Genomic DNA, 24,274 nt, shown 5'->3' on the forward strand with positions numbered 1-24,274 from the left:
ATAGAAAGCTTATAGTTATCTTACTTTATCTATTAGATAAGAGCTTAGAAAGAACTAGCTAGTTATCTATAAATTCTCTTAACTATATTACTTCTAAAGCCTATTAAGCTAATTATAGCGTACGTCTCTACCTAACTAAGATATCTATAGATATTCTTAGCTCTAAAGTAGTTAATTTTAACTACTCTACTTATAATCTTATATTTATATCTAGTATAGCGTTTTCTATATAAGTACTCTAGCTATACTAGAGCTATAAGTCTACGCTATCTACTTTGCTAACACTATACTCTCTACTTACTTATAGTGCTATATAATCTATAGCTACGTTATTAATACGCGCTAAGAATATTAATAAACGTTATAATTTCTTTTCTATATTATCTACTTAGTTAGAACTTTAAGTGTTTTAGCTAGAGAATATATAATAGTTTAGTTTCTTAGGCGTTAGGCCTACTTTAGGCTAATAGTCTACACTATATATATTTAATCTCTAAGTACTTCTTCTAAGCTTTACTACAATAATATTATTATCTAATCTCTATATAACTCTTATAATTATAAAGAAAAATTATAACACTTCTTTTTTTATTAAAGAGATACTTACTAGAATATATAAAGTATATATTATAAGTATTATTAACGTTATTACTACTTTTAACTTAGTTTATATTAAGAATAGTAATAAAAAGAAAATAGTTTTTTAGACTTACTATAGACTCTATAAGTACTTTATTATACTTTTTAGTTTATATAATACTTTAAGTACTTTTTAGATATTTATTAATAAAATACTAAGAGAGTACTTAGATAACTTCTATAGTATATACTTTAATAATATTTTAATCTATAGTAAAGATAAAAGTTTATATAAAGAATATATTCTAAAAGTACTTAAGAAGCTATAAGCTACTAGTATATACCTAGATACTAAGAAGTGCTACTTTAAAGTTAAGAAAGTAAAGTACTTTAAACTTATTTTTATAACTAAAGGCTTTAAAATAGACTTAAAGAAGATATCTACTATTTTAGACTAGTCTCTACCTAGAATAGTAAAGAATATTTAATTTTTCTTAGAATTTACTAACTTCTACTACTAATTTATTAAAAGCTTTTTATACCTATTAAAGGTACTTATAGCTTTTATAATAAAGACTATTAATTCTAGAAAGTTCTTTCTACTAGTAGAAGGCTTAAACGTATATAAAGCGTTCTATACTATTAAGAATACTTTCTCTAAAGCTAGCGTACTTACTTATTTTAATCTAGAGCTTAAGTTATAGCTAGAAACTAATATATCTAACTTTATTACTATAGCTATTCTATTATAAATAAGTTTTAATAGTATTTTATAATTTATAGCCTTTCTATTATAAAAGATAATACCTACTAAGTATAATTATAAAATATATAATAAGAAACTTTTTATAATTATCTAAGCTTTTAAGAAATAGTAATTTAAACTTATAAGTATAAAAAACTTTATTAAAGTCTTATCTAATTATTAAGCTTTATAAACTTTTATAGAAAGTAAATATCTAAATTAATATTAAGCTTACTAGGCTAAATTTCTTACTAAGTTTAATTTCTAAATTAAGTATTAGCTTAGAAAATAAAGTACTAAGCCTAATATACTTACTTAATAGCTAGGTAACTTACTAAAGAACTATAAAGATAAACGCTATAAGTACTAAGTATAAGTTATTATTAAATCTAATTAAGTTAACTCTAAACTTTAGGTAGCTTTTCTTAGTTATAAAAAAAATAGCAGAAGTAACTACACTATCTACCTAGCTTACTATTTCTTTAGCTATATTATTAATAACTTTATTTATATTATATAGATAATATATTAACTTAGTAAAGAAGATAATATTAGTAACTTCTACGCTAAGACTTTAATTATAATAGCTTTACTTACTACTAATACTATAGATAATAAGCTTTCTAAGAATACGAATAATAAGGCTTAGCCTACCTAAGAGAACTTATAGCTAGCTATAAGATAAGTCTATACTAAAGAGAAGAATAGTATTTTAAAAAAACTTTTAAAAGCTAAAGTTAATAGCCTTTACTATATTCTCTATAATCTTATTTATAGTAGCTATTATATATATCTAGAACTAGAAGATTATAAAGTTATTAATAGCTTCTTATATATTAATAAGCGCGTTTATATTCTAAAAACTAATAATATTAAAACGCGTATTATTAAATAATCTTACTACGCGTTCTATAGAAGCTATAGTAGTAAATATAAATTCTACTTCTAGCTTACTTAATAGTACTACTAGCTAAAGATAATATCTAATATCTTCTAATACTTATATAACTACCTTATATATAAGCGCACTAAAAGCTATAGAAATAGTAAGTATAGTTTACTATATCTATTACCTATCTCTAACTAGTATTAGTTTTATATATTAATAGACTTTATTACTTACTTTTCTATCTATTACTATAATAGCTAAGTCTTTATAAATATACTAGTAGTAGTAAATAGACTTACTAAGAAGAAAAAGTTTATTTCTATAACTTTACTTATAGTTAATACGCTTATATAAGCCTTTATTAAGTATATATAGTATAAGAAAAGTTACTCTAAGAAGATTATATCTAACTATAGTAGCTAATTTACTTTACACTTTTAGAAGCGCCTTTACTAGCGTTTAGAAATATATCTAAAGTATTTATCTACCTTTTATTTATAAACTAATAGTTAAACTAAAAATATAAATATCTACTTTAAATAATATCTTTACGCGTATATTAACTATAAATAAAATAACTAAGTATTATACTTATCTATTATAGAGTTTAAAGCTAATATAATAGTAAGTATAACTACTAGAGTATTGCCTTTCTACGCTACTAAAGAGTACCTACTATAATTAGAACTAGAATCTCTACTCTTTTTTAATAGTTATATAACTACTTCTATTAGAATAGATAAGGCTAGAGTAAACTAACTTATCTAGTATCTTAACTATTTATATAAGAAGCTCTATACTTCTATATAGTAGGTATAGGCTAAGTAAGCTAACTACGTAAATAATAATTATCTCTCTATACTACTATTTAAAGTAAGTAACTTTATTATATTAAATACTTAAAATATTTAGATAATAAAGCCTAACTAATTATTAAACTATAAAAACTATAGCCTATTTAAAATTATATACTTAATTAATAATCTTATATATAAACTATAACTACTATCTAAGATAGAAAAGGTCTATAACGTCTTTTATTCTTAGTTACTATACTCTATTTCTTTAGACTTTCTTCTAAGCTAATAGATTAACCTAGAAAAGCTTATAATAGTTTACTCTAATATTAAAAATAATAAAAACTATATTATAGAGTCTATTAAAAACTATTATATTAATTAATACCTTAAGAATAGATAGAAGAAAAAACTTCTATAGTATAAAGTTTAGTAGGCTAGCTACTTAGAAGAACTTAATAACCTTTTATAAAAACTATATATAAACTTTATTAGTAGCGTAGAGATAATTAAAAAGTATTATTACTACTATTCTAATAAACTATCTACTTATCTAAAGTTTAGAACGCTAGCTAGGTAATAGAAGCTAGTAATACTAATACTTAAGTAGTCTTCTATTAGTTACTACCTTACTAATAGCTTATTATAAGTACTTACGTAATATCTTTCTATATATATTAATCTATAGAGAGAAAAGTACTTCTATAGTTATATCTTACTATATACTATAATAGCCTTCTAGATTCTTACTTAAAAGAAAATTACTAACTCTAAAAAAACTACTTATTCTAATAGTATAACCTTTCTATAGAAGTAAACTATATATTATAAAAAAACTAGTCTTACCTTTAAAGAGCTATATTCTTATAAATTATAAAAAGTCTAGCTATAATAAAAAGTACTTTAGAATACGCAGCTCTTTACCTACTAACTATTAAATCTAGAATATAGTATATTCTATACTATTTATATTATTATACTACTACTACTCTATATTATTACTACTTAATTACTAGATTCTCTAATACTACGCTATTCTACTAATTAGTTAACTAATACGTTTATATATAAAAAATATAATAAAAGATATAATAAAGAACTAATAGAGACTTAAAGAATAGAGCTATTATTCTATATTAGTCTATATAGCTTTTATAATATAAGTATTATATTTATATTATAATTATACTAACTATAAGTTATATAAAGTAAAAAAGAAGTAGTTAAGTATTAGAACTTACTCTTTTTAAAAAGAGAGGTAGTATAAAAAATTAAATCTATAATCTCTACCTAATTAGGCCTAGCGCTAATTAAGTAAAAAATATTAAAGTTTAATTCTATACCTAGATAGACTTATATATAGAATCTTACTTATTACTAAACTTAACTCTTATATATAGATTAAGAGACTTATTAGTAGTAAGTTCTTTCTAAATCTAAAGCTTAACTATAGTATAAAGAAAAGTAGTAGTAAAGTAAGAAGTTTTATTAAACTTTTTTTAGTTTTTTAGCTAAGTCTAGTAAATAGTAAGTTAGTTAGTAGCGTTATTTAGTAAGTATAATATAGTAATTTATAAAATAATATTACTATTAGAATAAGAATAGATAAATTACTAAGATTTAGAAGTAGTAAAGATTAGAAGTTTAGGCTTAAAAAAAAAAGTAACTTAACTATTATAAATATTAAAATAACTATTAAAAAAAGTAAGCTTTTTAAAAGCCTTAAACTACTTATTATAGTTATTAAGTTTATTAAGCTTTTTAAAGTTCTTACTAAGAATAGTAGTAATACTATAAAAAGTAGTTATATTTAATAAAGAGTAAAAGATATTTATAAAGTAGTATAGTTAGAAGTATAAATAATAATATAGTTAAGTGCTATATAGTTAGTAAAGAAAAGTAATATAAGTAGCTAAGTTACGCTTAAAAGTATTAATAGACTTATAACCTATAAAATAGAGAAAAGTATATAATATATTAATATTCTATATAGAGAGAGAAACCTTTAGTATATATAGTAGAGAGGTAACGCTAGTAAGTAAATATATAGTAAATAGGTAGATCACGTGTATGGATGCCTAACCAACAGAAGACCGACCTGCCGCGTCTGTCACAGGTTTCATGGTGCCTCGGGGGTACCGGTAAAGTCATGCGCGGCCGTCTGTGTATCATCTGAAGGGCGGCGGAGGAAAAGCTCAAGCACACGTAGCCGTGGCTTGTATTCGAGCAGTTCACTGTAGACGTTGCGACTGTGCAGGCGACATATGGGCACAGCGGGTGCGCGACGAGTCCAGTCCTGCCAAGGCCGAGCTGGCCCAAGCTTCATGTGTACGGCAGCCGCGACGCTGGGAGCTGCCTTCGCGTGCGGCGTCAACACCACCACAGCCATAACCACACCAAACGGTCCTTGCCGCTGAACCACCACGACCGTGAATCCGGACGCTGACGTTGCCTGATCTTACGCCTCCCCGCCCGCCTGTCCACGCCCGACGACAGTCGCCTTCCCTCCCCACAGCCACCACCCCAAGCTCATCACCATGTACGTCGTTCACAAGACGCGCTATCTGGATACTGACTCTTGCACAGGGAGGTCTTGCTAGGAATCACCGGCAAGGACTTTACCCTCATCGCCGCCTCCAAAGCCGCCATGCGTGGCGCCACCATCCTCAAGGCGTCTGACGACAAGACCCGAGTACTCAACACACACACGCTGATGGCATTCTCTGGAGAAGCCGGCGATACGGGTATGACAGGAGCGGCCACGGCGACTAGCGGTAGCTGACGGTGGTGCAGTCCAATTCGCCGAATACATCCAGGCAAACGTACAATTATACTCGATGCGCAACAACATGGAGCTGTCACCCGCTGCAACTGCCAACTTCGTCCGAGGAGAACTGGCGTCGGCGCTGCGATCAAGAAAACCGTACACGGTCAACTTGCTCCTGGGTGGATACGACGCGATTGCCGACAAGCCAACTCTCTACTGGATCGACTACTTGGCGAGTCAAGCACCGCTCCCATACGCCGCACATGGATACGCACAGTACGTCCCACCCGCTGCCCTCTCCAATGCAGCACCTCTCGCACGTTCAGGCCCATGCTAACACGGTACTGCCAGGTACTACTGCCTCTCTCTGCTCGACAAGCATCACCATCCTGACATCGACTACGAACAAGGCATGAAGATCCTGCGTATGTGCACCGAGGAGCTGAAGCGACGTCTTCCAATCGATTTCAAGGGCGTACTGGTCAAGGTCATAACAAAGGATGGCATCAAAGACGTGGAGTACGAAGACGACGTAAAGGTTGCGATCCCATAGAAGGCCATGGGTCAGCCGAGGCTAGACCATTCTACCAGATGATTTATGCACAGCAAACGGGTGCCATTACGATCATGACACTCGGGCATGATAGATAACGACGACAAATAGTCAATTGACATTAATGACTTCCGTGTCGTGCTCTGTCTCTTTCTTGCTTCTGAACCTTGCAGACCTCTTCGCCAACTCCGTGCACGATGACATAGGGCTAAAGGTCACGAATCCAACAACGACGAGCCATGGAATCAAAGAGTCAGAGCAACCATGACAGACTGACAAGTACATCACACTCATAACGCATGCACGAGACATGGGTATGTCCTCCAAATAAATCGACACCGCAGACTCATCGCCATCACTGAAGACGACCCAACGAGAAAGCAGCTTCCTACAGGAGTATCGCTCTCCGATCCCACGCCACCGTAGTGACTGGCAACTAAAAGACAGAGATGTTCTGATAGTCGTGGCTGGGATCGTTTGTATTTTTTGATCAAGGAGCGATAAAGGAGGACGAGGGGCGCAGAGTTTTTATACTGACGTGTGGGGGCGCCAAGCCGGTGCACGGGCAGAAGGGTTTTCCGGGCACGGGCACCACCGTGCGATGGAGCGGCAACAGCGACGAGGGCGACGAGGCGTGCGGCCCACCAACACCAACACTGGCGACGGCATGATGCTGCAGAAAAGACCATGGCGCAACCGCAACACCCAATCGAGAACCGCGTAACGTATCTTCAGTGCCCACTTCATTCGACTGCACACATCGACACCGCCGCGCACTCACCCGTCCCACGGGCCACAACATGTTTCACGGAGTCAAAGGCCATAGAGTATTGTGTAGAGTGAATTGTTTTTTTCATTTTGGGGAAGCTGATGAGCTTGAAGCATGTCGCGATCCACCACTGCGGCCTGGAGACAGTGCCGCCGCTTCAAACAACCGCTTTCACATTCTAGTCATCGCAACCGTCGGACATGCGCTTGCCTAGTCGGACTTATTCGCAGCTATGTCGCGCCTAGTTCTTGTATCCGTTCTCGTACCCGTTGGCCATGACCTCCTGGAGACCTTGGGGAGGACCGTTCGCCTGGCCCTTGGCAGTACCGTTGACCGCGCCATTGCTCATGCCGTTCATAGTCTTCTTCGACTCGTGCATAGCATCCTCGATGGGCTTGTCGTTCATGGTATATCCAGTGTCGGAGGCATCGACAAAGGCGTCGAGACCGGCGCCCTCGCGAGGGTACTCCTTCATCAGCTCCTTGTGTCGTCGCAGAGCCTTGTTCATCTCCTCGGGAGAGACGTCGTTCAGGAACACGCAGGTACCGATAGGGTTGGGCACGGCAGCACGGAGCAGACCGTCACGAGTCTTCAGGATAGCCTTGGTGGCCTTGTCGAGCATGTCCTCGTCGAACAGCTCGTGGTCCATGGACAGACCAGCCCTGGAGAACAGGTTCAACAGCCTCCTGTGCTCCTCGTCGCTGAGGAGACCGCGCTGGTTTGCCAATGTCGCCGAGTAGGCCATGTCGATGGAGATGGCATGTCCGTGACGGAGCGGAACCTTGGGTGAAAGCTTCGGAAGAGTCAGCAAAGGCAACGTGCTTAGGGTGCGGTAACATTACTTCGTGGAGCGGACTCCAGGTGTGACCGTAGGCAATGACACGGTCGAGACCGATCTCGTGGAGGTTGGGCGTCTCGAGCTTCAACATCTCGTGGATACCAGCACGGTTGATCTCATCCGCTGCCTGGAGAACCTCCTTGTCGTTGCCCTCACGACCGAACCGAGAAGTGATTAGCTTCTCACAGTACTTGTCCAGCAGGTCAAATGTTGGCTTGTGGGCGCAGGTCGAAATCTTGATCAACTCTGCGAAACCGTTTCGTACTTGGCCCTCTGGCAGGGTCTTCAAGAAAGAGAAGTCGAGGAATGTGTGCATCGGGGCATGGTACGCTCCGAGACGGTTCTTGTAGTTGCCGTAGTTGACGGCGACCTTGATGCTGACACTGGCATCGATCAGGCCAATGACGGTGGTTGGGATACGGATGAAGTTGGTATTTCTTCGGTATGCCGCGCAAGCAAATCTAGGTCACGAGTTAACTCCATTCCTACAGCGCAGTCAGGCCAGAGTGCCTTAGAGCTATTTTTTACCCAGCAACGTCAGTCACCAAACCACCACCCTGCGATAGGTCAGCATTCTGCAACACGTCATTCGGGGTGGAGAACATACCACGACAAGTACGGGCTCCTTTCGGATGATGCCAAAGTCGGTCATCGAGTCAACAATGCTCAGGAGAGTCTCCATGGACTTGGCCTTTTCGCCGATCATGGTCTTGTGGATCGTCAGGGGCAGGTTGTAGTGGTCGAAGTACTTTTGCATCTCGTCGCCATAGACGTTGTAGATGTTAAGATCCATGACAGCCAGGCAGCGGCCCCAACGCTCGTAGCACTTAGCCAGGTTGTTGTTGGCAGGGTTGAAGACGCCATCGAGGAAGGTGAAGTCATATTCGATCTTCTCGTATCCCTCGACGTGGAAGCCGTTTTGGGTCTCGACAACGGAAGCTTTGAGGTCTGACATGGTGAAAAGAGGTGGAAAAGGTGTGAATGAGATACGTTGAGTTCTGCGGGGTCTGCGTACACAGGACTGCTCTATATAAATGGCGACAGACCGATATCGTCTGGGACTACTCACATAGCTCGCGGTACACGCTCTGCCTCCATTGGCTCTCAAAGGTCGGCAGCGCTCCAGACAACGTCAACCATACGCATTATTCTCGTTCATGATGCGGCCACTCGTGGATCCCTTGTTGTTTGGACTTGGTGCCACTTCACTTCGAGCCAAACTAGGCTCCTACTGGCCAGCCATGATGAAATGACTTCAACAACATTGCCCTCCCAGCGGTAAAACCCGGTTCCGGCACATGGGATATGCACTTTACTCATGCAACATGGGTTTTTGCGGGCTTGGGCACAGCAGAACCATCCTACTTGCCTTCGGCCAAGGACGAACTCGGCGTAGCACAAGCCGCGAACCCATCTAGTGCCAACAACGGAGTCTCTCCCGTGGTGGAGTGAATGAGATACACTACATACAACTGCGGGGCAGCCATTGAAATCACCTCATATCCACTTCAGGATTCACATCGTTCGATTGCTGACGCTCTGTGGCAGATGGTGGCAGAGTCCTCATTTGCCAGCGAGTCAGAAGAGGTGCAGTGTGTGCGCAGGGCTGATAGTGCGCTACCGGTAGCCATACAGCGGCACTTTCTTACCCCTCAGTCCAGGGACAAGCTGGAAGATTGTGACATTCAGCGAGATCTTTTCGATTCTAGTTCCCGCTTCGGGTAGATAGAGTTTGGCGGATCCAGGATCGTTGAGGTATATTGCCTGGTAGAGGTAAGCGTACGTTGTCATGGCAAGTCCTTGTGGCTCCGTAGTCGGTTAGCGGACAAAGCGAGCTCTAGATCGTTGACGACAGCCACACCCAACTCAACGTCAACACTATACAGGACCGTGTATGCACCAATGAACCGCCCCACATGAGCGTCGCGTATCCGCATGGCATAGTGCGAACTCGCCTCAACCGGTGCCAAGGGCGCTTTGACGCGTACACGGGAGTGTGGCATGGAAAAGGCAGGATACGGCGTCACACCTACATTGGCATCCCACCCTCAATAATGGGGTTTTGCAGGAAAAGCAATTTGCGCGATGTCAATTGCTAATGTGCTAACATAAGGAGTGACATCTAGACGCCTCCACGGAGGCAGATTGGGTGCTAAAGCAGTCGAATGGACTAAGCGCCACTCGTACATGTTCCTGCATGTATTTCGTCATTACTGATCACAGCCCCGCACTAGACCGGACGCGTTGAGGGGCAACTGTGGTAGCTCGGACGCGTCGAGCTTACGACTGTCCGCACAATTTCAGATTGCCATTGAACAACAGCAACAATGGGCAGCTTTGATCAAAGCAAAGCATATGCAGCGCAAGAGGAGGAGGGTGCGTTTTTCGACGATGGGCGCGAAATCGAGCTCCTGCACTTCGTCTATTCACATCCCAATATCGAGAAGATACGAGGATCACCAGAACATGTTCTGGCAGCCATTGACGAGTATGGACGCACAAAGAAGTATCTCATGAATGTGGGAGAGGACAAGGGCCGCATTGTCACGGACTTGATCGCGGAAGTAAAGCCAAAAACCATGGTATGAATGTCCCTGCACTCGAATTACATCCCTAACAGCACGTAGGTCGAGCTCGGCGGCTACGTAGGCTATTCATGTATTCTTTTCGCAGATGCTGTACGAAAAGCAGGCGGCGAGCGATACTTCAGCTTCGAGCGCGATCCCGCCTTTGCGGCTGTCATCATGTCTTTGGTCGACCTTGCAGGCCTCACCGACCTTGTAAAGGTGATTGTGGGCTCAAGCGACGAAGGCATTGCACGGCTGGCAGCATCGGGCCAACTGAAGCAAGTCGATCTCATGTTCCTGGACCACTACAAGCCTGCCTACACAACAGACCTGAAGCTCTGCGAGGAGCTTGGCCTGGTCACAAAAGGCTCCGTGCTGGCAGCAGACAATGTCATCAAGCCCGGAAATCCGCCGTACTTGAAGTATGTCAGGTCGAGCGTTGAGGAGAAGGTCAAGGAGGCTGGAGAGGGTGGTCAGACAAACCTCAGCGGCATTGCTGAGACGAACGTCAAGATGTACGAGAAGAGATACGGCAAGGCCAAGTTCAGCGAGAGCAAAGGCAACCCGAATCTCAAGTACGAGAGCAAGCTGGTAAACAGCTACGAGCCAACGGGCGTACCTGTGAGTTGGAGCGCCGGCCGTCTCTCACGCGCATTTACTGACGAGCACAGGACGGCATCGAAATCACACGATGCGTTGGCTAGAAGAAGGCATCATAACTTGGTACATGACGCGTTGCAATCTTATGAATCGCGAGTTTCAGTGCTGGTGGGTCCTGAGCGCCTCGGCGCGGCGACGGTACCCGGCTGCTACCAGCTACAGGTGCCAGCAATGCCTCAATGCTTGCAAAAACAAACGGCATAAACAGATGAATCTATAGTTTCATAAATTCTGCGAAGCATCTCTGCGAGGCCGACATTGACAGACTGTGGTGATGTTGTGACCACGGCATGACACGTCGCGGTCGAGGAAATAACCATCAGCCCTGCATCCGCCGCCCAAACCCCTCAACCCCCATCCGCCGATCGCGGCCAGATCGCAAACAGGATCTACTACGACCAGATCGCAGACAGGATGGAGTCTAGGGTTCCACAATGTCGTACATGAGTGAAGTAACGATGACGTCTAGACTAGCGAGCAAAGCCAGCCTTCTCAGGCCAACAGCTTTGTCTGGGCGAACGTAGCCGCACGCACATCAATCACCTCGCCTATGCATGAACGCATTGCGTGACTACGAGCCGTCCGTCTGCACCGCTAATTCCTACTTACTTGCAGCCCGCATTGCAGTGCAGCGCAGCTTGCAGGCTTTTGCGAGGGCATAGTTGAGACCTCTCTCGGTCCTTTTTTTGATAAGGTAACGCCGTTGGTGGTGTGTTGGGAAACGTCTGAACGGTGAAGACTGTGCGAGAACAAGTGCCGAGGTCACGAGCACCTCTCTTCCATCAACAGCGACGGCGAAGACATGGCAGAGGGAAAGAAGGATGCCGTGGTGCCGTTTTACTATAGCCATGTGTGGAAGAATGTGCTTCTACTGGCTCTGAGCGCTGTTTGCGCGCCTGTGTCGGCAGCGCTGGTGTTGCTCGGTCTTGCAGTGTCGCGACTCCATGGGCAGCACAACGCAACCTTTTCGACCGAGGATAAGCAGCATGTGGCGGCGGCACGAAGACGGAAAACTATCCTCGTCACTGGGGTGTCCATGACCAAAGGGCTGACGATTGCGCGCATCCTGTCGCAGCATACACCGCATCGCATCATTGGCGCCGACATCTCTTCTTTATCACCAGGCCGCTTCTCCAGCGCTATTGCGAAGTACTACTGTCTGGACACACCGAGTGGCGATGATGCAGAGCCATACATTGACTCCATTCTCTCGATCATCCAACGCGAGAAAGTGGACCTATGGATCAGTTGCTCCAGCGTTGTCGCAGCCGTAGAAGATGGCCAAGTCGTCCGCCTAGCAGAGAAGCAAGCAAGAGAACAAGGCCGCCATTTCGAAGCCATCCAGTTCCGGGAAGACGTTGTCGAAAGGTTCCATGAAAAGGACAAGTTCATCGACTACATCGAGTCGCTTGGTCTCCCAATCCCGGAATCGCACCGCTGCACCAACCCACATGAAGCGCTCGATGTGCTCATGGGTGAGCTGCACAGAACGCCAACGAAATCAGGAAGAACGGTACCAAGACGACAGTTCATCATGAAACCCATCGGTGTGGACGACAAGGCCAGGAACAACATGATGACGCTGCTGCCATTCAATAGCCCAGACGCCACAGCCCAATACATCCACTCGCTCAACATCACCAAAGAGAACCCGTTCCAGCTCCAGCAATTCATCAAAGGAAGCGAATACTGTACGCACGCCCTCGTCATCCGTGGAAAAGTAAAAGCTTTCACCAGCTGTCCCAGCCTAGAACTCCTCATGCACTACGAGCCGCTGCCTGCCTCGTCGCCCCTCAGCAAGAAGATGCTTGGCTTTACCGAGCGCGTGTGCAAGGACGGCGGCGAAAGCTTCACCGGCCACCTAAGCTTCGACTTCCTAGTCGAGAACGACGACAAAGGCGCAGCCGCCAAGTTCTACCCTATTGAATCCAACCCGCGCGCCCACACGGCCGTCGTGCTCTTTGAGCAAACTCCCGAAATGGCAGAAGCTTACCTCTCCATTTTCAACAGCCCTAACCCCTTGTCATCGAAACACAAGATTGGTCCTGTTTTCCCTCGCTCCCCGACATACAGCTATTACTGGATCGGCCATGACTTGGTGTCTTTTGTTGTCCTGCCGCTTCTTGATTTACTTTTCGGCGTCGCGACCTTCCAGGCTGCTTTTAATGACTTGGCGACATTTTGGAGTCATGTTGTCGGTTGGAAGGATGGGACGTATTTGTTCGAAGACCCTCTGCCCTTTTTCGTTTTGTATCATATCTATTGGCCTGCGAAGTTTCTAGAGGCTTTGAGGACAGGGAAGGCGTGGAGTCGGATTAACGTTAGTACTACGAAGATGTTTGAGGGATGAGTATAGCGTGATGTGGGTCAGACTGTAAAAGAAAACGGGCTGATGGGGGGTTACTAAGAGCGTAACGGCCGTTAGAAATGTGTTTATAGACCGTTTGTGAAGAGAATTTGTGCCATTGTCTGGACGTCTTAGCTGGCATCACATCGCACTGCTATGCTATGCTTACTCAAAAGTACGAATCTACGCGACCGCAACTCGTTGTTCGTGGATCCCTCTTTACCAAGCACTCTCCTTCCCCCTCAGTCCAAACTCACATCACTCTCCGTCTCCCAAACCCTGCCAATTTCCATATCCCTAACGCTCGACCAGACTCTTTCCAACTCTGCAGAGGTGGAGATACGAAGTCAGTATATATCTCAAATGCACTTCATACCGTCAAAACTTACCGGCCGAATCCCTCCTGACCTTCTTCCTCAGCTCCGTAACGGCAATCGCCATTCGTCGCTGCAGACGAGTCTGCTGGCCATGTAGGGCACGAGCCATAGCGCATCGCGTGTAGCAGTGAAAGGCGATGCAATGCTTCCTAGCGGTACCAGAGAGACGGTGGAATGAGCCCTTTCGCGGCTGGGTTAGCGCTAGAAGCTTGGTGTTCCTAGACGATGACGAAGGAAAGATGGCCGTGATACGGGATTTGCGAGACGTAGTGCTGGAATATGTGATGCGGTGGTATATTCCTTTTGGCTTGTTCCTGGTCGCCGTAGCTAATGAAACGCACCCTATAGATCTTGTGCCGCTGTGTTTGTTGTCATCGTTGATGGGTGCTGCGAGTGAGATTGCGGCAGCAGTGCCCATGACCTGACTGATTTGCGCGCCCAAGGAATGGCGCTGGTCTGCTTCGGGCGCAATGGAAGTGGGGATGTGTTCGTCCGCAGCGACTTCTACACATGCGCCGTTCCAACCGCCTGAGTTGAGCAAGTGAACTGGGCGGTTCGCGGAGTCAACGCCCGCTTCGCATTTGCGCCTGATGTCATTTCTCTTGTCCTCGAAGCGTGACAGGGCCTCCATATCCTGGGTATCGATAGCGACATCAAGGACTTCTAGACTATCAGGCTCGTCTGACCAGTTTTTCGTGTCGCACTGTGTATGCTTTTGTCCCAAGATCTGAGACCCCAGCGTATACGTCCCACCATCTTCTGAGTCTCGATCTGCCTCGAACGTGCGCTTGGTGCCGTTGACGATGCTCAGCGGAGGCGCAAGGCCATCTAAAGCATCGGAAACCTCAGTCACCACTTCGTCTTCGGATTCTGCCTGTGGAACGCTCTCTTCGACACCAGAAGCCTCTTTCTCAGCTTCTTCAGCAGCATACGAAGCCTTGAGACTCTCCCAATCCCCCTTGACCCGTAACTTGGCGCGCCTCAACTCCACATCGCCCTTGGCAAGGGTCAAGTCATGCATCATCTCAGCGACACGTCGAATCTGCCTCAACGGTACGACTTTGGCTGAGAGCTGCTGTCCAGCACCCTCTTTAGCTTCGGCCTCTTCTTCTTTCTTAGTCTTGGGCTCAATTCGAAGATCGCGGAAGAGATCTGTTATCAGTTGGAAATTGTGGGGCTCGGGATTTGCATTGATGTCTTCAGCCCGGGAGCGCCGTACATCGTCGCTCATGAGAACTTCCTCGCGAAGGCGTAGAACGAGGCCGAAGGCGCGACGATAGAAGGAGAGGAAGTCAAAGTTACTGTGTACTTCGTTCTCCTGCAGTTCTGACCTCATGGTACCTAGCAGGTTGGCATGTGTCTCATCCTGCTTGTCGAAATCGGGTTTGCGTACCCTGGCCTTGTCCTTGCCTTTTCGCCTTGGCTTCGAGGGCGTGATCTTGGTTGCTAGATCGGCAAACGTGTCTCGCAAGTCCTCTGAGATCCGCCTAGCCTGTTTACAGTCATCGTCTGATGCGCCTCCAACAGTCTCTTTCCGTCGGTAGAGATGGTTGAAGACTGCATGACGCCTCAGCCAACGGTTATTGTCCGGGTTCGGGCCATAGTAATCGGAAATCTTAGCCTCCAATGGCAAATCACTCCGTAAACCGCGTTTCACTCCAACTTGTTTCGACACCCGAGGGAGGTACCTGGAAGTGTGGCGGAAGTCCGTGGCCATAGCGCGGCTACTGGTGCTACCCGAGAGGAGATAGCGATTGAGAAAGTCGTTAGGGTGGGTCGGTGGATCGCCGTGAAACAAAGCTCTTGTCCTAAGCGTTGAGCACAGAATCAGTGCGTGTCTCACATGTAGTTCATACGCTGAAAATCTTACCCATGCATCTTGATCAGATAGTCGAGGTCTGGCCACTGGATGTTCAGACCGCCGATTTGGCAGGCGGCGTTGTAGAGGTGAGCGAGGCCATTGATGAACCACTGTATCTTGGCAATGGTAGTATGGTGGTAGATCTGGTTGTAGTGCCACATTGAAAGTCCCGCGAGCGTCGAATGAACGGTGATGAAGACGCTAGCAGCCATCGGCACTTCTCGCGAATTCAGAACATCTTGCAGCCAGTCCAACAGCCTGTCTAGAGGCTTCAACAGGAGGGTACTGAACTTGATCTCTTCTTTGCACATGTAGTCAGGCTTTGTTCCCTTGGCCCACATGCGGTCTTCGTAGTCGACATGACAACGGATACATCTGGCGATGTCTAAGCCGTGCTCGGTGAGGTCGCGTAGCATCCGACGACAGTCGTCGCGCACTGCCTCTTGGATGTCGAGAACAATGGCAAGGCCGAAGGGTAGGTAGTCTTGTGATGTACTCTGATGCAACAGCATCTCTGCGGTAAAGTGATCCCACTTTGGAAGCTTGAGGTTGCCCTTGCGAATAACGTCGAAGAACCTCAAAAATATCATGAGAGGGTGCTCCTGGATGTCGTTGCCAATACTGTCCTTCATCGGGCGCTTATTCGTGACGTAGCTCTTGATCAAGACGGCAGCATCATCCAGACAAAACAGGTGACGCAGTGCCTTTTCAGTGAGCGGTATTGCTGCGTTCTGTGCTCCAGTGTTGGGAGCTGCTTTGATCGTATCGAAAAGCTGACGGATGAGTGTGGCCAGGTCTCCTGGTAGCAAATCGAGCTCCTCCATCAGTGCCTTGACGTTCTGGTGCAAATGATCTAAACGCAGGTGGACGAAGTCAGTATCTACTTCACATGCAATTTGTACAGAGACACTTACCCTGGGCGAGGTCGGTCACTAGCGCTGCGGTCATCGCATTGACATGGCCCTCATGGTAAGCGACCCACACCTCGTAGATGACAGCCCGTATGCGGTTGAACTTGTAAAGGAAGCAGAGTACAAGAAAGTCACGGCGCAACTGTTCTTCCTCTGCAGTCAGCAGGTTCTCCTCTGGTATCGGCGCCTTCGTCTTCGTCTTGGAAGTCAGAGGCTGCTGCTGCTGGCTGCCATCATCCATGTCAACCTGGTCCCGCTTCCGCATCTTCTCAAGTAAATCGTCCTGTTCGTCTTGGCTTTTGTTGGACTCGGCGGAAAACTGGATGAAGACAAGGGTAGGCGTGTCAGTCTTGCCGTTTCGAGCCTTATTGATACCGGGGACAAGATCCTTCAGCACCGCCATGAGCGCTTCTAAGCTGCCATTGAAGTATTCATGACCTAGGTCCGCCGTGTTATTGTGTTTGTGATATTGTGTTACCTCCTTCCTTGACCGGATAGCGTCTCCCAGGTCGTCGATACCACTGGTGTCCGCGAGCGGAACGCTCGTGGCGGCTATGGCGTTGACGAGCTGCTCCTGTTTCTGTAGCGGTATTCTGTAGCCCTTCTTGTTCTTTTTCTTCTTAGCCTGGTCTGCAACCACATTTGCAATCTCCACGCCACGTTGGAAGGCTGTCTGGAGCAACCACGCTTGGAATTGGTCGGTGTAGGTCTTGTAACGCTTGACCGTCTCGGGGAGTTCATTTTGTCGGTAGTAATCCATTTCTTCAGTAGACTGGATCTGCAGCCGAGGAACTGAATACCGGCGACAGTAAAGACGGGGAGGAGGACTGATGGCGGCAGATTAAGCTTGTGGGGCAGACTTGCAAGTGCACCAGAGGAAAAATCACATGGAGACCTGTGCTTTCTGACGTAGGATGAATGACGAGTAGAGAACGAAACTTCAACGACAACTCGCGCTCAGGCGGAGGACTCACACTTGTATATTGCGCAGGGCCAAGCCAGGAAGGCGTAATTATGGCCCACTGAGATTTCGTTGCTGTGTCAACCCTGATGTTACCAGGTGGTGGCCTAGAGACAGCAGTTTAAAGTGAAAGGAGCGCGAATCCCCAATACCATAGCCCCTGTCAGCTCTGAAATTGTCACGAGCATCTCGTTACAGCTAGCATGGTCAATGGGAGACAGTCGCTGTGGTCGGCTGGAATTCGTCGTGGAATACATAATCCGGGACTGTATGCATGGTCGTGTCGGCCGATGGTAAAGCTTTTCTTACAGCAATGAGCGCCATTCCTTGCTAGGCGGCCTCTCCAGACCCAAATGGTCACATAGCTGACCCATGTGATCGACGCCCCAGTACCCCTCGGTCTCTCCTCTCGCGTTGGTAGCTGTCGCACATTGTCAACAAACACTTTCTGATTATCCGACATAGCACCAATTCTGCGCTTACCGACAAACCATGGCAGCCCAAAGGCGCCGTCTTCAAACGCCTTGGTAGTGTTTCCGCCCAGAGCCTGCTTCACCTCATCGGTCTTCGTCCTCGCGATCACCTTTTGCGCCTCTTCGTCACTGCCCAAAACAGTCCCAAGGATAGCCTGCAGATTCTCCGGCTTAGTCGGGTCGTTCCAGTGCGCCCAGAAATTTTCGTAGCAGAGCTCTATTGCGCGTTCAAGCTTTTGTGGGTGAGAGAGCGAGAGAGATACCAGGGCGCGCTGGATGGGCAATGTGCTGACAGGGAAGCCAGGCGGAGCATCTTGCAGGATGGGCACGTTGAACTGTTTCGACAAGCGCTGGCGCTCCGTATTGATCCACTTGTCTTTGTCTGTATGATGTTAGAGGTCAGGGTAGACAGTGGCAAGTCTGAGAACAAAACTTGACATACTCTTAATGTTCAGCGGCGGTGTGTTCCCACAGACCTTCATCAAACCCCCAAGCAGGATCGGCACATATTGCACCTCGACCTGTTTGAAGGCCTTTGAATTCTGCACAAACGCTTCGATTAGCACCGCATTACACCTCTACGTCTCAAACGTGCTTCAACCTATACCACCACCCAGACAAACTCACCTTGAGGACGTGGAAAGCAATGTAGGCAAACGGGCTCACAATGTCCACGTAGAATGTAATCTTCGGCTGAGACATGACCGGCTTTCCTTAGAGAGCGAGTCTGTGGGAGCTGTTGTGGGGATAAGACAGGGGGTGCGACTTTGTTCCTGGCACCATGCCCTATGTATGTAGGTGCTGGGTGAGGAGTCGGGACCGGTGATCTCATAGCCGGTCAGAATAACCGAGGCACAGACGGCGATCCATCTATTCGCAGGCCGTCATCTACTTACACCGATTTGGCAGCTCCAAGAGATGCTGGTCACTGTCAAAGAATATGCAAGATCCGAGGAGCTGTTGCTTTACGCCGAATATTCCCTGCGACTGAGGGCTGGAGGATGCGCTGGCGACCATCATCTTCGGTGTCACGCAAAGCAAGTGCAACAGCCGGACACGTAGTTCGATAATGACAAACTTTGGTATCTACCCTGCGCCTATAACACAGCTACTCGCCTTGAACTCATCACTGAACAGGATCTCCTCGGAGTGCCTTCAATCAACCATTACAATGTCCCTCTCCAGCTGCGATGTGCCATTCGTAATGGCCTTTACCTCCCCAGCTACTTCATCCATTTCCTTCAGAGTAAAGTCCAGCAAGTAGCTCTCGTCTACCAACTCCTCTACCCGCTTGTAGTGTCTCTCAGAGTACACCTTGATAGCATCCAGCACGTCCTTCAAACTGCCCTTCGCCCCTACTTTCCCCTGCGGCCTCAGACTGGCTAGCCGAGAAGCAGGGTAGGACTTGACCACAGCCCATAGGATTTTTTGAGCGATCGGCGCGGTGCGGACGTTGGTGTTCCAGTCACGGAGGCGGATGAGCAGTTTGTACAGCTGCTCGTCTGCCAAAGAGGCGAGTACTTCGTCAACGGTATGGAGACCTGAAAGGCTGTCTGCATCTGGGTGCTCAGTCTCTACTACCGACTTGAAGAGGGAGAAGAGGCGGGCTGGCTGGTCCATTTGGAGGGCGAGTACGATGGCTTCGCGGTAGTTGCCGGCATACGTGTAGTTTTGTAGTTTCTGATCGAGTTCGACGCGTTCTGTCTCTGCAGTCGTCGCAGCTTCCAGCGTGGAGCTTGTTGTATCCTCCCAGAACGTGATGACACTGTCTCCACCACCAGAAACCAAGGCGCCTGTTGTTGGATGTGCGGCGAGCGCCCAGACACGGTCGGTGTGGTTATCGAGTGTGGTCATGGCCTCGCCCGAGAGTGAGTCCCAAATCTTGACAAGCCCATCACCAGCTGCAGAGGCTACTTGCGGACCGCGCTTGTCTCGTGCATCGACGGGCCGGTAGGGCAACCACGACAGCTTCAAAACACTGTTGGAGTGGCCTTCCAGGGTGAGCAAACAGCTGTAGTCTGCTAGGCTCCATATCTTGACGGTTTTGTCGCCGCTGCCTGTTGCGATCAGGCCCTTGTTTCCCGAGTTTGGCGCCTGCGACGCCTTGGGTGCGAACTTGACCGACCATACGCCGCGTTTGTGGCCCCGAAGGACACCGATGGCCTCTCCCTCTGCGGCGGAATAAATCTTGACGGTGCGATCCTGCGATGCGGATGCGAAGAGACTGCCAGAGGGGTCGATGTCGATGGCGTTGATGTCTCTGTCGTGTGCTTTGCGGGTGTACTTGGCTCGCAGTTTGCCCTTCATCTCTTTGGTAGTATCCCACCGCTTGACGGTCCTGTCTTGCGATCCGGTCACGACGTATGCGGGAGGATGCGAGAGGGGGTCGGTAAAGGCGGCTGACGATTCCTGAGGTATTGTATGCGGCAATGCAATCGCGCCGAGCGACTCGGCGTGGCCAGTGAGGACTGCGGCGCAAGTGTAGGATTCGTTTGCGGGATCGATTCGCCATAACCGCGCCGTATTGTCTTTGGCACCTGTAGCAAGCCAGTGGCCTGACCAGTCTACGTCCAGACAGATGACGATGTCCTCATGTCCTTTGAGCAAGCCGACATCCGCACCGAAGTATCTGCCCTGGGTTGCGTCGTCTCCGTCAGACTCGTTCAACGTGATGATGCGGATGTCCTCCGAGTTGGTGTTGAGCGCCAGTAGCGACTTGTCTCTGCCAACGTAGGCAATGTCGATGACCTCGTCGTGCGTTCCCGAGACGCGGCGGAATATGGGGAGCGGGTCGATGGTGTCCTGCACGCCGAGCGACTCGGCTGGTCTGAGGGTGTAGAAGTTGAGCACTTGGTCGGCATGGACCGAGACCAAGTAGGGTAACGAAGGATAGCAGAGAATGTTGACAATCTCGTCCGTCTCGGTTCCAGGCGCTTGCTCTCGGGTGAGCTCTCTGCCGCTGGACGCGGACCAGAGGCGCAGTCGGCCGTTCTCTCCACCCGAATACAGCGTGTTGCCGTCGGGGAGGAAGCCTGCGCTCTCGATGCCTTCGAGAGCAGCAATGGTGCGCTGCGCCTTCCACGTGTGCGAGTCCCAGACAATCAGCGTCTTGTCTCGGCTGGCAGACACGAGGGCCTTTTCGTGCGGCGAGTACTGTAGCGAGCGCACGACGGAGACGTGCGAGTCGAGCACGGCGGCGCTCTTGCGCTTGTGCAGGTCCCAGACGCGTATCCGGCCGTCTTCGGCACCAGAGGCCAGGCGGAACTGCATCTGGCTCTCGCCCTGGGCGTGCTCCAGCTCGGCAGCGTCTGGGCGCGACTTCCTCTTCCTCTTCCTGTTGTTGTCGGGGGCGTCTGGGCGCTCCGCCACCTCTACCTCGAAGAAGTGCAGCGCCGAGACGACGCCGCCGTGGCCGTGGAAAGCGTGCGTCGTGTAGCCGCCGACAATGTCCCAGATCTTGACGACGCCGTCTGCGCCTCCGGTTGCAACCAGCGTGCCGCTGCGGTCTGTGGCCAGGGTGACTACGGGCGATGTGTGGGGCCGCAGTGTGCGCAGAAGCTCGAGCTCGATGGTGTCGTCGTCCGTGGCCGGGGGGTGGAGGGCGAAGAAGCGCATCGACAGCGACCGCGAGCACACGACGAGGTGGGATGCAGCTGGCGTCAGCACCAGGGCCGTGATGGCCTCGCCGTCGCCCTCGACCCTTGCCAGCTCCTGGCCGTTGGTGAGGTCGGACAGAAGGACATCCTCGCCCAAGCTGGCGGCCAAGATGCGCCCGTCTTCGCTGAGGGCCAGGCTGCCGCCCGCGTAGATGGGCTGCAGGGTGCGAGCGACGCTGTATGTGGTCTTGACGGCAGCTCGTTGCGCCGACATGATGGGCCGTGTGGTGCAGAGGCAGAGGCAGCGGCAGCGGGAAGCGTGTGCTGGGCGAGCTGAGGGCGCAGGAAAAAAGTTTATCGATAAGGCGGCCCTACCGCGCGCTGACGTGTGGCGGCGCGTCTCCCGCACACGCACCGTGCCACCACCACCACCACCACCACCACCACCATGGGCCGCCAAGCCTACCTGGACAAGATGGCCTTTGTACGGACCCCGCCAGCGCCGCGCGCACATGATGGCTAACACGGTGCTAGGGGCGCTCGGCCTTTGCGCCCACGCAGGCCGCATCGCAGTCGGCCGCGTACGTCCAGCTCGAGTCGGCGCAGGCTGACGTCCCGCCGCGCTACCACGAGGCGACCGCCAACAGCTACGTCCAGCTCTACGACGAGCGCGGCAGCCCCATCAACCCGCGCTCCCACCAGTACGGCAAGAAGCTGCGAGGCGCCCAGAACGATGTGCTGGCCTCGGTCGGCGTCGTCGAGCGGCGACACGCCCCGGCGGGAGCCTTCCCGCGCGCCAGCCACGACCGCCTCGAGCTGCTGGAAGCCGAGGACACCGTTGGGAATGCCATTGCACTGGCGACCACGCTCACCGAGAACCTGTGCACCTGGTGGATAGGCACTCTCAGGGAGAGGATTCTGGCACGTTCCTGCCGCCGCCCTCTCGTGCATCCACTAACCGGCGCAGACGTTCCACTATCCCCATGCCCTCACCTTTGCCCAAATCGCCGCCGCCGAGCGTGCCCTCTCTGGCGCCCCCATTGTCTATGCCGGCTTTGCCGCGCGCGTGTTTGCGACCATGCACATCCAAGCTATTGTCTACAGCACCTTTGTCTATCAGCCTGTCGAGCGCTTGCTCTATGCCACACGCGCAACCGCAAGGACACGCAACTTCTTCCGCCACGCCAGGAGAGCCCTCAGGTCTAGCCTTCGCCTGGGCCTCGAGATGCTGTGCTATCCCTTCTTCTACCACGCTGCGTTGCAACGCCTTGGACTAGTGCCCGCCCGCCCACTGCTGCCAGCCTGGCGGTCCCTCAATCCCCTCTCAGACTCGTCGCCTCTGCCGTTCTCTCTGCACTGCAATGCGTCTGAGTCCATGGCGGACTGCATCGGTGCAATCTTGACCTCGCCCGCCATCCTCCTGTGTGCTGAGCACTCCATCGAGCGCTGGGTCTACGCCTGCGTCTACGAAGCTGTCGAGACGGCCATGATCCGTCCTGACGAGCCCGACATTCCCAGCCGGGACGCCAGTGGAAAGGACCGGGCCTTGGCTGTTCTCGGGCTGCGACGGGAGTCACCGCCCCTGATTCGGGACGCCGTTCACAGCCTGCTCGCAGTGCTTGGGTGGGCCCGGCCGGTGTCCCCTCTGAGCGCACAAAGAAAGCGGGCAATGGAGCTTGCACCCGCAATCGCCTCGAGCGAGATCCAGACGCTACAAGTTGGTGGCACTCAGGTTACCGGCGCTACCCCACTCAATCTCCCCGTCCTGCACTCGACAGATCACCCTTCCGCAGAGCCGCTCGATGCAGATGTCATTGCCGTTCCGATCGATGCATTTGAGGACCTGGTGCGATCTACCACCCCGCCAGGGTCGCCGACACAATCGGAGCAGAACGAGAACGGTCCCCGGATACGCATAACGTCGAGGGAAGGAATCGTAGAGATGGAAGTCCGTCTCCCGCCTAGGATACTTTCCACGCACACGCACGTCGCAGAAGGCTCGGATTCGTTGCAAGACGACGCAGCTGCCGGGCCAAGTAACCGAGCCCGCTCAATGGACGGTCATGGATACCACCGCGTCACGCAACTCTCGTGTGAGCCGGCGCAGATGATCAGTGCAATGGTCAGAGCCCAGCTTGTCGGCCTTGTCATGCTCCCATTGAGGATGGCCACTTTGCGAGCGATTGCCTCACATTTTGTAGCCAGGCAAGAAGGGCATGCAGGGTCGTACCGCATTGTGGGTGGGTTGGGTCTCGGTGAGGGTGTGGGCTGGCGGAACATTGGCACCCAGCTCTCACGCGTAGCGCTCTGTGGTGCACTGGAGCTGACTATCGATCTTGGCCTGTGGGGATTGCAATATCTGGCCATTACAAAATTCGGGCAGAGTGTCTTCGGATGGGGTACGCTTTGAGCGTATCACTCGCTTGGCAGACGGCACCATGGCCAGTGACATGCTCGGCAGCACCCGATGCAGTGGCCTTGGAGTGGCACCTCTGGCGGTTGTGTTGTTTCACGAGTAAGTAGACTCGAGTGCCGGCATGGACAATGCTCCGAAGGGGAACAGTGGATAACAAGGTCCCCGCAA

General features: G+C 48.6%; 7 protein-coding genes across 7 annotated transcripts; 4 read left to right on the plus strand and 3 right to left on the minus strand.

The window, feature by feature from the left end:
* Positions 1 to 5,547: 5,547 nt before the first annotated feature.
* PCB4 (putative proteasome subunit beta type-4) lies at positions 5,548 to 6,330 on the plus strand (the record flags this gene model as incomplete). Its single annotated transcript, XM_049400441.1, has 4 exons — positions 5,548 to 5,553; positions 5,601 to 5,754; positions 5,804 to 6,053; positions 6,129 to 6,330. 4 exons carry the CDS (start codon positions 5,548 to 5,550, stop codon positions 6,328 to 6,330), a joined length of 612 nt encoding a protein of 203 aa, XP_049254060.1.
* Positions 6,331 to 7,340: 1,010 nt separating this feature from the next.
* On the minus strand, positions 7,341 to 8,892 carry J4E88_006820 (uncharacterized protein; the record flags this gene model as incomplete). Its single annotated transcript, XM_049400442.1, has 4 exons — positions 7,341 to 7,892; positions 7,942 to 8,398; positions 8,466 to 8,494; positions 8,545 to 8,892. 4 exons carry the CDS (start codon positions 8,890 to 8,892, stop codon positions 7,341 to 7,343), a joined length of 1,386 nt encoding a protein of 461 aa, XP_049254061.1.
* A 1,372-nt stretch (positions 8,893 to 10,264) lies between these two features.
* Positions 10,265 to 11,208, plus strand: J4E88_006821 (uncharacterized protein; the record flags this gene model as incomplete). Its single annotated transcript, XM_049400443.1, has 3 exons — positions 10,265 to 10,519; positions 10,565 to 11,125; positions 11,176 to 11,208. 3 exons carry the CDS (start codon positions 10,265 to 10,267, stop codon positions 11,206 to 11,208), a joined length of 849 nt encoding a protein of 282 aa, XP_049254062.1.
* Positions 11,209 to 11,966: 758 nt separating this feature from the next.
* Positions 11,967 to 13,514, plus strand: J4E88_006822 (uncharacterized protein; the record flags this gene model as incomplete). Its single annotated transcript, XM_049400444.1, has 1 exon — positions 11,967 to 13,514. One exon carries the CDS (start codon positions 11,967 to 11,969, stop codon positions 13,512 to 13,514), a length of 1,548 nt encoding a protein of 515 aa, XP_049254063.1.
* A 413-nt stretch (positions 13,515 to 13,927) lies between these two features.
* On the minus strand, positions 13,928 to 18,796 carry J4E88_006823 (uncharacterized protein; the record flags this gene model as incomplete). Its single annotated transcript, XM_049400445.1, has 7 exons — positions 13,928 to 14,069; positions 14,230 to 15,576; positions 15,759 to 16,602; positions 16,664 to 17,452; positions 18,105 to 18,476; positions 18,537 to 18,636; positions 18,722 to 18,796. 7 exons carry the CDS (start codon positions 18,794 to 18,796, stop codon positions 13,928 to 13,930), a joined length of 3,669 nt encoding a protein of 1,222 aa, XP_049254064.1.
* Positions 18,797 to 19,249: 453 nt separating this feature from the next.
* Positions 19,250 to 21,964, minus strand: J4E88_006824 (uncharacterized protein; the record flags this gene model as incomplete). The annotated part of the gene is made up of 1 exon (XM_049400446.1): positions 19,250 to 21,964. The coding sequence occupies one exon, from the start codon at positions 21,962 to 21,964 to the stop codon at positions 19,250 to 19,252; it is 2,715 nt and encodes a 904-aa protein (XP_049254065.1).
* Positions 21,965 to 22,138: 174 nt separating this feature from the next.
* On the plus strand, positions 22,139 to 24,100 carry J4E88_006825 (uncharacterized protein; the record flags this gene model as incomplete). The annotated part of the gene is made up of 3 exons (XM_049400447.1): positions 22,139 to 22,174; positions 22,225 to 22,527; positions 22,658 to 24,100. The coding sequence occupies 3 exons, from the start codon at positions 22,139 to 22,141 to the stop codon at positions 24,098 to 24,100; spliced, it is 1,782 nt and encodes a 593-aa protein (XP_049254066.1).
* Positions 24,101 to 24,274: the final 174 nt, after the last annotated feature.

The sequence above is a fragment of the Alternaria novae-zelandiae genome, assembly GCF_023758075.1.
Source record: "Alternaria novae-zelandiae strain BMP 2774 chromosome Unknown scaffold_13, whole genome shotgun sequence".
Taxonomy (NCBI): Eukaryota; Fungi; Ascomycota; class Dothideomycetes; order Pleosporales; family Pleosporaceae; genus Alternaria; species Alternaria novae-zelandiae.